The sequence below is a fragment of the Pipistrellus hanaki genome, assembly GCF_964339955.1.
Source record: "Pipistrellus hanaki genome assembly, chromosome: 1".
Lineage (NCBI taxonomy): Eukaryota > Metazoa > Chordata > Mammalia > Chiroptera > Vespertilionidae > Pipistrellus > Pipistrellus hanaki.
This window is the reverse complement of record NC_140503.1, coordinates 188,107,976-188,120,258: the sequence shown is the minus strand read 5'-3', so window position 1 is coordinate 188,120,258 and position 12,283 is coordinate 188,107,976. Positions and strand designations below refer to the sequence as shown.

The following is a 12,283-nucleotide window of genomic DNA, read 5'->3' as shown; positions in this document are numbered from 1 at the left end:
TTTGTATATAGAGCCTTTTCAATATTCAAAAATACTTTTGAATAAATGACTGAATAAAGGGTAGGTATTCCTCATTTTGTAGATGAGGACACAGATTTTTAAAGTTTATAATAAGTGTTTGTAAGAATGTGGAGAATTGCAAACCTCATATATTGCTGGTGGGAATGTTAAATGGTGCACCACTATGGAAAGGTTGGCATTCCTCCAAAGGTTAAACATAGAATTACCATATGTCCCAGCAGTTCTGCTCTTAGAGAATTGAAAACAATCCAGTCACACAAAAATTTGTATATGGGCTGAAATCGGTTTGGCTCAATGGATAGAGCGTTGGCCTGCGGACTGGGGGGTCTTGGGTTCAATTCCCGTCAAGGGGATGTGCCTTAGTTGCAGGCACATCCCCAGTAGGGGGTGTGCAGGAGGCAGCTGATCGATGTCTTTCTCTCTCATCGATGTTTCTAACTCTCTATTGCTCTCCCTTCCTCTCTGTAAAAAAAAAAAAAAAATGGAAAAGAAAAAAAAAATTTGTACACTGATGTGAAAACAACCGAAATGTCCATCAACTAATGATTGGGCAAACAAATGTGTAATATTCACTCAGAGGAATATTATTCAGCCATAAAAAGGAGTCAAGAACTGATACATACTACAAAATGGATGAACCTTATAGACATTGTGCTATATGAAAGAAGCTAGATATAAAAGGCCACATATTTATATGATTTCCATTTAGATGAAATTCCCAGAACAGGCAAATCCACAGAAGCAGAAAGTACATTAGTGATTGCTAGAAAGGAGGAAAAGGGCGGAATAGGGAATGACTGCTAACAGCTTTACAATTTCTTTTTGAGAAGATGGAATATTCTGGAATTAAATGGTGTTGATGGTTGCACATCATTAGAATATACTAAAAATCACTGATTTGTACAATTTAAAATTGAAATTTTTATATTATGTGAATTTTATAATAATACAAAAATTACAAGAAAAATAGGAGTTACATAACTTGTATAAATACTTGATAGATACTTGGTCAGACCCAAGATACAGACTCTTTCTGGAAGCCAAGTCCCATTTTGCTGCCACCTGTGGTGACCTGTAGTTACTGCAGTTACCACCAGGTGGTGATATTGTTGAATAGAAACGTGTCCAAGGGAAAAATCTGTGACTCTGCCCTGAATTGCTTTGTCATAAAAGATGATTGTCAGAATTAAGAGTAAAAAAAAAAAAAGATATCTGACCCTTCTGTCTTCATGATTGAAATATACACCACCACCACCCATGAAGTATTTTTGTCCCCAAATAAACCAGAAACAAATAAAGCCTTTAGATCTCACAACTACTTCACAGGGATTTACAGGGATCATAGAAACGTGTTAAATGGCACCATGGAGATATAGTCAGTAAAATCCAGACTGGAAATCTAGGATAAATGATCCAATTTTTCCAGCAAATTTCAAAGAAAAACACAATGGGAGAACCTTTTTTTTTTTTTTTTTTTTTTTTTTTTAATTTCAGAGAGGAAGGGCGAGGGAGAGAGATAGGAACATCAATGATGAAATTCCCAGAACATCATTGATCAGCTGCTTCTTGCACACAATCTGGGCATGTGCCGTGACTGGGAGTGAACCATGACCTTCTGGTTCATAACTTTACACTCAACCACTGAGCCAAGCCAGTCGGGTAAGGGGGGCAGAGAGAGGACCTTTAGATTAAAAGTTCCTTAAGAAATATATCAACCAAATACAATGTATGGACTTGTTTTAACCCTGATACAAACAAATCCCTGTAAAAATAGTTTCTGTGACTGGGGATATTTTTAGAATCATATTAAGGAAGTATTTTTAATTTTGCAAGATTTTGGTGACATATTGGTTATGTTTTTTAAGGTTATTTTTTGAAATAATACTGAAATATTTACAATTGAAGTGATAAGTAATTTAGCATATGCTTAAAAATGAGTTAGTTTTTTAAAAGGTGGTAAACAGCAGGAATAACCTGAAATTTGTGAACATATACCAGTACATTAATTCATTCAACAAACATCTTCGAACACTTTATTTGAGGCATGTGATTCAAATAAACAATGTTTTCAGAGCAGTAAGTAAACTACTGAAAGAGGGGATTGGTATAAATGACCACCCTAACTGATGAGAGGAGCAGTAGTAAAGGAGTGGTGAGTGAATTATAGCTAGTTAAGTAGTGAAGGAATGGTGAAAGTGAATTATACTTAGAGCAGTGAAGGAGTGGTGAGAGTGAACAAGTGTTAAGTAGTGAAGGAATGGTGAGAATGAATTATACCCTGTTTCCCCGAAAATAAGACAGTGTCTTATATTAATTTTTTCTCCCAAAGTTGTGCTAGGTCTTATTTTCAGGGGATGTCTTATCTTTCCATGGGCTAGGTTTTATTTTCGGAGGATGTCTTATTTTCGGGGAAACACGGTAGTTAAGTAGTGAAGGAATGGTGAAAGTGAATTATAGTTAAGTAGTGAAGGAGTGGTGAATTATACTTAGTTAAGCAGTGAAGGGGTGGTGAGAGTGAATTAGTTCAGAGATTCAAGTTTTGTTTTTTAAAATCCTTTCACCCAAGGATATTTTTCCATTGATTTTTAGACAAAGTGGAAGGGAAAAAGGAGGTGGGAGAAGAGAGATGAGAGAGACATGCTGATTGACTGCCTCCCTCATGTGACCTGAAGAAGGCCAAGGATTGATCCTGCAATTGAGGTGTGAGTCCTTGACCAGGAATTGAACCTGTGATCCTTTGGTCTGCTGGCAAGAGCTCTAATCACTGAGAAAACCAGCCAGGATGAGACTCAAGTTCTCTTAAAAGCAAACTTTTATTTGTAATATCACACCCATAAGTAAAAAGGCACAAATAATAATTGTATGGTATATAAACTTTTTACAAAGTAAATACCCTTGTATAGCCAGAACGCAGCTCAGTTGAATTTTGTATAAAATATTGCTTGAAGTATTAGATATAGCTTAAAGTAGAAATGGAGATCTTAAGCAAAGAAGGAATTAAAACTGCAAGAGAAACATGTCCTCTTAAAATTCCAGGCCAAATATTGCCCTGGAGACATGGAACTTGAAAAACCATCTGCTGTGGATCTGCTGAAGTCTTAGGGCAACTGTTTAAAGCATTACAAATAGTAGTAATATGTCTCCTTTTTCCCTCCCTTGATCTCCCCACAGCCTCCCCTACCCTCCTGCATATGCCTTCACCTGCCCCCCTCCCCCCCCATGTCTGGTGTCCATTGGTTATGTTTATAATCTTAGGGCAACTTGACAAGCAGAATAAGGAATGTTTTTATTGTATGTATATGTATTTTATGCTAAAAGTAAAAACTTGTGCTATTTATAACTGAGGAACAAGTATTTATTAAATTCATTACCATAAGTCAACTCTTATTAACAGGCTTTTAGAATTTTATTGTAGCTATTCTTGACTTTCAGGATTTACATATCTGATTTTCTCAAGGTCATTGCCAGAGTAGGAGCAGCGTCTTCTAAGAATCGCAGGTTCACTCAATATTTAAAAATCACCTATTTGGAAGAAATTCTTAAGTTAATAATTACCTTTTAACAGACTGCAGTCTATGTTATATTTAGTGGGTTTGTTGTAGCCATTTCTGAGGGGGATACTTATTTTATTTTTTTTATTTTTTATTTATTTTTTTAATCAATCTTTATTGTTCATATTATTACAAAGGTTCCTCATTTCTTCCCCCCTCCACCAGGTTCCCCCCCACCCACCCTCCGCCCTCTCCCCATCCCCCATTGTCCTCATCCATAGGTGCAGTTTATGTTCAGTCTCTTCCTCCCTCCCTTTCCCCGATAGTAAATCCCTTTTCAGATAGTAAATCAGTTACTTAGCATTTTCTCATATCAATAATACCTCCACATGCCCAATGATACATTTCACACAAAAGACATTTCCAAATAGGTCATCCAGCCTCATCCAGGCTCCACCCAAGGCACTCACAGATCAACACCCCAGCTCTATACTAACTCAACACATCCAGATCTAAGCCTTCATCACTTGATTGAGCAGACCCTCAAGTTCCTACAAAAGTTTCCAGCCATGTCTGAGAGGCAGCTGTGGGGCAGGGGCAGGTGAGGAGCAAGCTGCTCCAGGCCTGGCCTCTGTTGCTCTGGTTCGTTCCACAACCAGCTGCTCCGGGTCTGGTCACTGCCGCTCCCTACCTAGTTGCTGTGGACATGGCTGCTGCTGCTCCGGGCCTGGCCGCACCCGACCCGGCTGCTCTGGGCCCGGCTGCTCTGGGCCCGGCTGCTCCAGGCCTGGCCGCTCCCAGCCTGGCAGCTGCTGCTCCGGGCCTGGCCGCACCAGACCCGGCTGCTCCAGGCCTGGCCGCTCCCAGCCTGGCAACTGCTGCTTCGGGCCTGGCCGCACCAGACCCTGCTGCTCCGGGCCTGGCCGCTCCCAGCCTGGCAGCTGCTACTCCGGGCCTGGCCACACCTGACCCGGCTGCTCCGGGCCTGGCCGCTCAGGGGGATACTTTTTAAAGTACTTGCTTTATATCCCTCTTTACTGATGAGGAAACAAGCACAGATAGGCTAAGTAACTTGTCTGAGGTCATAACACTCAGTCACTTAATGGCAGAGCAGCCAGTTAGTCCAAAGCTGACTGGCTTCAGAGCATTTACCGTAACTAATGGGGTTGTTGTGAAGATTCTTAGTAATTGTAAATCACTTCAAGCAATGTCTGATTCCAGGGGTGTAATAATTTTTAGGTATCATATTGTAATTATTGTTATTTCAGAGAGATATTTTGATAGCACAAGGAAATCTCCTTTGCCACAGGGGAAAAAGTTTCACTTTAGTTTTTAGGCACATGGATGGCTTATAAGGCTTCCATACTTCAACAGTGTAGATAAAACTTATATTTAAAAATATCAGTTCTAAACTGATGAACAAAAAGATAGACACAGAGACAGTAAAGCAACAAATAGACTGTCAAATTACAGTGGGGAGGAGAGGGAGATATGGGGGAGATAAGAGATCAACCAAAAGACTATAGTATGCATGCATATAAGCATAACCAATGGACGCAAAACTCTGGGGAGGGAGGGCATGTATGGGAGTGGGGGGGGGGAATTGGTAAGATATGTACACATATAATACCTTAATAAAAAAACGAAAAAAGAAATATATATAATTTCTGGGTTTTTTAAAGTAATGAATCTGTAAATCCTCTTGAAAATAATTTCGCATGTGTTTTGAGTAGTTCACATTTGTTTTCTGTTGAGAATGTAATTTAAATTATTTGAACTATTCCAATTCCTTTTGTAACAGAATTTAAGCAGAATGGTGGCAAACCCTATCTGTCTGTGATTACGGGGAGAGGCAATCACAGTCAGGGAGGAGTAGCTCGTATCAAGCCAGCTGTCATTAAATACCTCACAAGCCATAGCTTCAGGTGAGTATAAATTGCTGTTACTGATAATTGACAATTACCCATAGCTATAGATTAGGGGTGTCGAACTCAATCAGAGAAGGGGCCAAAATCTAAAATCCAGCCTAAATCGCGGGCCGAATGGTTTACTGAACAGTCATAAACTGACAATCTCATAAACTGACAGCGGAGTGCAGTGATGACAGCGCGGTGCAGGCCACATTGCAAGGCCTGGCCGGCCGGATTTGGCCCGCGGGCCTTGTGTTTGACACATGTGCTATAGATAGTAAACACTTAAGAGTGTGCCCAGAAAGGTATGTTAAAGTAGTTAACTAAATTTGACCATCTGGTTTTAGCTACAGTCATGCTTAAATTATAATTCCCTGCTGGATTTATGATGTTCAGTAAACCAGAAAAGAAAGAAAAATGTATTTGTTATTGAAGTAATCAGTCATCTGACAAAACTACTTTTGTTATAAATTTAAAATCTTGCTGAAACTGGTTTGGCTCAGTGGATAGAGCGTCGGCCTGCGGGCTGAAAGGTCCCAGATTCGATTCCGGTCAAGGTCATGTACGCTGGTTACTGGCACATCCCCAGTAGGGGGCGTGCAGGAGGCAGCTGATTGATGTTTCTCTCTCATTGATGTTTCTAACTCTCTCTCCCTTCCTCTCTGTAAAAAAAAAAATCAATGAAATATATTTAAAAAAATAAATTTAAAATCTAAAAGAAAGTAATAATATTTGTATTTCTTTGATAATGTATTATCCAAGATAATTAAGTTACACATATAATAGTTTAAGATTGCTGTTTAATTATCCTTTTGAAAGTAGATGTATTTTGGAAGGAATTAGAAGTTTTTCCTATAATTTAGATGTGTTTAAGTATTAGCAGAAACACTGTAGTCACTGTGAATTTATATATCTTTATAAGTTAAATGGTATTAATGATCTTAGCTGACAGATATGAACTGTTCTTCTTTATTAAGTGATTATCATTCTGCAACAGAAAGCAACAATAAAAAAAAGTCTAAGAATAAAGATCTGTTGATAGATATCATAGATTCCCTGAGGATATATCTCATTAAGTAGCCTTCTCTCCCTACTACTAATTTCAGTTAGTAAAGCATATTTTTTTATGCCATGTAATAAATGTTGTTTGGTTACATTTTAGAGAATGGTAGTGTTTTGAGCAAAAAAAGATGACATTATAGTTACTTTTATAAAACCAGAACATTATCACATTGGGATTAATGAACTGTTTTAGAGACAAGTTTTGTTTTTTGTTTTTTTTTTAATTTTAAATTTCACACTGAGGGAGTTAGAACCATTTAATGACCTGATGAATCAAACTTACCTATTAGATTTCTTATTGTTACACAAAGCATAGAAATAATAAAATGTAGACATTATCTTATCCTTGATATAGTATGCTCTTCTTCATGAAGGTCAAATTCAGACTTGAGAATTTTGATAAATCTTAAATTATTATAACTATTAAGTTAGTAAACCCAAGCCTTAGGATTGTATTTATTTTGACAACAGATTAAAAGAAACATAAGCATAGATACTGATCCTGGTTATTGAGGGTACTTTGATAGTAAATATATTTGGTGCTAGAAGCTCCATGCACAAAAAGCATGAACTGGGTGTGGAGGGGAGTGTCCCTCAGCTGGTCTGCACCCTTGCAGTCCAGAAGCCTTTGAGGGATGTCTCACTGATGGCTTAGGCCTGCTCCCTGTCTCCACCACTGCCGCTGTGCTTGCTAGCCATGAGCCCGGCTTCTGGCTGAGCTGTGCACCCTTGTGGAAGTGCATTGACCACCAGAGGCAGCTCCTGCATTGAGTTTCTGCCCCCTGTTGGTCAGTGCATGCCATAGTGACTGGTTGTTCTGCCGTTGGGTCAAAATTGGCTCTCTGATGTCCCCTGAGAGATCCCGGATTACAAGAGGGTGTAGGCCAGGCCACGGGACCCCACCAGTGCATGATTGACTGGTCGACCAGTCAACTGCCTTCCCCCTGGTGGTCAGTGTACATCATAACAGCAGTTGATGTACACTGCCTTAGCACATCATTATTAGCATATATGTTTTGATTGGCTGAATGGCCAACTGGACGACTGGACACTTAGCACATTAGGCTTTGATTACATAGGATAGGCCTTTGGAATTGATTATAATATACATTTCTTACCTAGTTAGAAATTTTTATCTTTAAAATTACTCTTTTCTCATTTTTGCAGGTTCTCTGAAATTAAACCAGGGTGCTTGAAGGTCATGCTAAAGTAAAATAAACATCCTTGACTTTGAAGTGTGAAGGTTTGTAGGTTAAAATTAGTTTTATTTGCAGTAATTTAGTCAATTTTACTATCAACATGTGTTTTATTAGAAATAATTCCAATTATAAAACAAAATGTGATGATGTTTTTTAAAATTCAAGAGAAGTTTAATTTTTTATTGAATTATATGCCAAATATGTTAAAATATTAAAGATAATTTTCTTAGATAAAATTATTAGATCCAGTTTTAAAGTTTGAAAGTGCACAGATTCTTTCTAAAAGAGAATTTATCTTTCTATTAATTGTTTGATGTTTAGTGAAGGTCTAATATCTATGAGAGGCATTTAAGTACTTTGAGACTTGGTTCATGCCTCAAAGCCTAGTGTTAAAAAAACACACAGTAATAGTAATGAAAGAAAGGAGAGCTAATAAAAACACTTGAATGCTTTTTTATTTCAGAACAAAATTTTAAAAAATCTTTTTATTTTGCTATATCCTATTGGAAGGAAGACATGTTGTTGTGCTTTCTTCTGCTTTGTATTTGTATATGGTTTTGATCTCTTAACCTTCTGTTTCTTTTTTCTGCGTGTGGGCATTTCCAGAAGGAAAGTTGGGGTCTGAGATTTTATTGCAGTTTTATACCTTCCAAAGGCAGGAAATTTTCAGAGGAGAAGTGGTGAGATATCTACCAAATGTTGCCGTCGTATAGAACTGTGTAAGTGGTATTTAAGATAGTTCTGAAGAGCCGTCTTTTATATTTGAGGTGTGTATTTTCTAGGCTGCAGTAAGGTCAAAATTCAGTTAACTTAAAAACAAATATAGAAAACATTTTTGATATAAGTATAAAAAGAATCACTACAATTTAAAAGTTTTTAACTTTTTAAAAAGAGCCAACTTCCTGGAAGAAAACCTTCACTGGTTTCTGTGTTTTGGTCAGCTAAAAAGTCCTGTTAGTGTGTTAAAGTATGTCAATACAAGTTTAATGTGGTAAAGTTTAATTTCCCATATGAGACAGTGGTTTAAATAAATTTGACTTTAGATATGGAGAATATTTTTCAACATAAATTTTAACAATTGTGTTGCTCTTTGACAAGCTTAAAAAATCATTTGGATCAGGAATTAGAGGATTGAACTGTTACTGAATGAACACTCGATTACAGAAGGGTTTCCTAAAATAACACATATTAATGAAAATAGAACTCAAAAACACACTTTTATATATCATGACAGCATGCTTTTAAAAGAAGAGCTGTGTTGTTGAATTTATTTCCACAAAAATAAAAATATGTTTATTATTTAGAAATGGTTAGTAACTGATAATTGTTGTATTATTCATATTCTATGTTTGTAATAACTTGTTAAAAAAAGAAAAAATGCCAGCAGTTTAGCAAATGTTTTTAGTAATGTCTAGAAGAGTTATATACATTAAAAATAAAACAGTTCATTTCAATTGTTAATGATATAAAGTATTTTTAAGTATAAATTAATATGATGTAAGAAATGTGATTAACAATACTAAAACCTAGAGTTATTCAAGTGTGTAGCTGCATATTTTGTGTTTTTATATTTCCACACCCAGTTTAAAAATTGCTTTTGAGCACTTCAGCTAAACTTATTTTAATAATAATATAATTATCATTAATGTGGGAGCAGTCAAAAAGGACAAAAGGTGAGGTGTTTCGTGGCAAAAACCAAATGAAAGAAGTTTTGTTTTATGTTGTCAACTTTAATGTTGTACTTTATTTTGCTAAACCTAGGGTATTTCTCCTTAATCGTCATTCATAAATATATAGTCACATTTTAAGCATCAATGTATTTTTGTAAAGCTGTTTAATGCTATACTGCTGCCTACCCCACTGTCTAGCATAGTTTAAGCAACGCATAATTATGAAAAAATTTTTATAATCGTTCCTTGTTTTGCCCATTTTAAAATCCTATGTATCAAAAGTAAAGATAGTGTAGGGATTTTCAAAGTTTATATGTGGTGTTATATTTGTGCTAGTACATTATTCATTAGGTTGGCTCTTTGCAGAAGTACTAATATTTTAAAAGTGCAACACTTGTGTAGTTTGGAAGGTTTTAGTAACAGTTATATCTTTCAGTAGTCTCTTGTCCCAGTATCTACCAGGGGGAAAAGAGAACAATGTGGAAACCACAGGGAACATGCAGCTGGACTGAGGAGACCCTTAACAGTATTTTAATCCATCCACTTCCTTGCTTGCACCTGAGAAATGGAAGCATGTTATTTTACATTTTTTATTTATTAGCTGTTCATATATGCCTATGTTATTTTCAGATTGAGTTATGTTTCCAATTTATTAGTGTTTTCTTTTATGTTATTTGCAATTCTATGGCCTTTAAATATAGGACATATTATATAGTAGAATTCCTGGCATATTTTAAAATGTCTTGTGTATTATAACACATTTTGAGAAGAAAAGCCAAACATTTCTTTTGTATTGTTTCCAGTCCTTTATTTTTGTTCGGTTTCTTTTAAAATTCAAGTGTTTTATATGCATAGAAAAAGGATACACAAGTTTGGTCTGAACTGGAAATTGGAAAGTTTGAAACTCAGGAAATTGCTCTGACAATGTCTTAACTGCTCTCAATTTAAGAAAATGACAGAATGTGTAAAAAAGATACAAAAATAATGTTTGCTGTTTTTTTCCAAGTACTTTTCCCAAGTGCTTTTCCATTGTGCAATGAGATGAAGTTTGTTAATTTTTCCTGCAATGGTTAAATAGTGTTTATTTTTAATTACATGTAAAAGAAACAAATTTAAATGTTTGTGTGGCCAAAAAAAAAAAAGTTAAGTTTATGTAGAATGTTTGTTAATGGTGCTTATTTTTGAAACGTAATTCAAGTTTACAGTGTTACTTAATGCTTCTTTAGGGAATTTAATAGAAAAACAAGGCTAGACTACATGTACATCTCGAAGAGCCTTTTAGAACTTCACATTGTATGATGAGAAATTTTATGATTTTCCATAAAGTTGAGCAATTGACTTTTATGGTCCAAGTAATGAACATGTTATTAACTCATGACTGAATTAACCGTGAAACTTCTCATTAAAGTACATCATTGCAGCTATCTGTTGGAGAATATATGGTAATAAAAGTTTCAGACAGTATATCAGAAATTAAATGTTTTTATTTGTTCTATAAAGAAAATGTAATTTTGCTGTTAACTCTACTTTTTTATTGAAAATGTTTTGTAACTTTGCTTTAAAAATTTCTTAAGCCATTTGCAAATTACATATTTAATTTAATAAAATACTTTTAGACATAGTCTGGTGTGAGGAAATATTTTATTTGATATGGTAAGGTTAGTAGTTTAAATATTAAAAACATGTATTTATTTAAAGAAACATTTGGCCTTCGCTGGTTTGGTTCAGTGTGGACTGAAGGGTTCCAGGTTCAATTCAGGTCAAGGGCACATGCCAGAGTTCTGGGCTCCATCCCCAGTGGAGGGCATGCAGGAGGCAGCCAATCAATGATTTTCTGTATCATAGATGTTTCTATCTCCCTCTCCTTTCTGCTCTGAAATCAATAAAGATATATTTTTAAAAATTTTACTTTATTTTTAAAAAATTCTTGACACTATTACAGATGTCTCCCACTCCTTCCTCCCCTCTTAGCAACTCTGGCCAACCCATCTCCCCCCTGCCAGCATGCATACCTGTGTAATCTCAAGGAAAAAGTGTCATAAAATTTTATTACTATACCACAACTTTTATTCCAGTTTAAATTATTTTGATATAGCAATAAGGGATCCACTTTTGAACCAGATAAATATATTATCTCTTCATACCTTTGACAGATGTCAAGATTTACTTTTTTTTTTTAAAAGGATTCAAGTAATAACTTTAGTTAATATTAAAGACCTTTGAACTTCCTAAATAGAATAACTCACTCATTTAGCAACTTAAAAATATTTCTTTTTGAGTGTTTATTGAATACTTGTTACTGGGGATATAATGTGAGACAAGATGGAAAATCTGTCCCCCAGTATCTAATAATTTTTTCATCAACTCTCAACTGTTGTGTTGTGGAACACTGTCACATACATTACATTTTAAGACTCAAAAAAAACTTTTTTAATATAGGTGTCTTACAAAGGCTTAGAGATGGATTTGCTAGTTAGTGGCAAGGGTAAGACTTGAACCTAATGTTGAGTCATTTCCATCATAAGAGTAAGAATTTATATTTAGAGACTAGAGGCCATGGGCATGAAGTTCTTGCACGGGGGTGGGGAGTGTTCCTCAGCCCAGCCTGCACCCTCTCCAATCTGGGACTCCTCTCTCAACCCAGGACTGCCAACCGCTCACCTGCCTACCTGCCTGATTGTCCCTAACCGCTTCTGCTTGCCAGCCTGATCATCCCCTAACCACTCCCCTGCCAGCCTGATCGATGCCTAACTGCCCTCCCCTGCTGGCCCAATTGCCCTTAACTGTCCTCCCCTGCTGGCCCGATTGCCCTTAACTGCCCTCCCCTGCCAGCCCACTCCTAACTGCCCTCCCTTGCCAGCCTGGTCGCCCCTAACTACCCTCCCCTGCTGACCTGGTCCCTCCAACCGCCCTCTCTTGCAGGTCTTGTT

General features: G+C 36.5%; 1 protein-coding gene across 6 annotated transcripts in view; it reads left to right on the top strand.

Moving 5' to 3' along the window:
- N4BP2 (NEDD4 binding protein 2) overlaps positions 1 to 10,974 on the top strand; it is an 81,889-nt gene extending 70,915 nt beyond the window's left edge. For 5 of the 6 annotated variants that reach the window (XM_084900241.1, XM_084900242.1, XM_084900239.1 and 2 more), the window contains exons 16-17: positions 5,314 to 5,437; positions 7,652 to 10,974. In XM_084900241.1, coding sequence (XP_084756367.1) covers positions 5,314 to 5,437; positions 7,652 to 7,697 — 170 coding nt within the window. In that variant the 3' untranslated portion in view covers positions 7,698 to 10,974. The remainder of the gene's footprint in view (positions 1 to 5,313; positions 5,438 to 7,651) is intronic. The other variant, XM_084900238.1, reaches the window with a different exon arrangement.
- Positions 10,975 to 12,283: the final 1,309 nt, after the last annotated feature.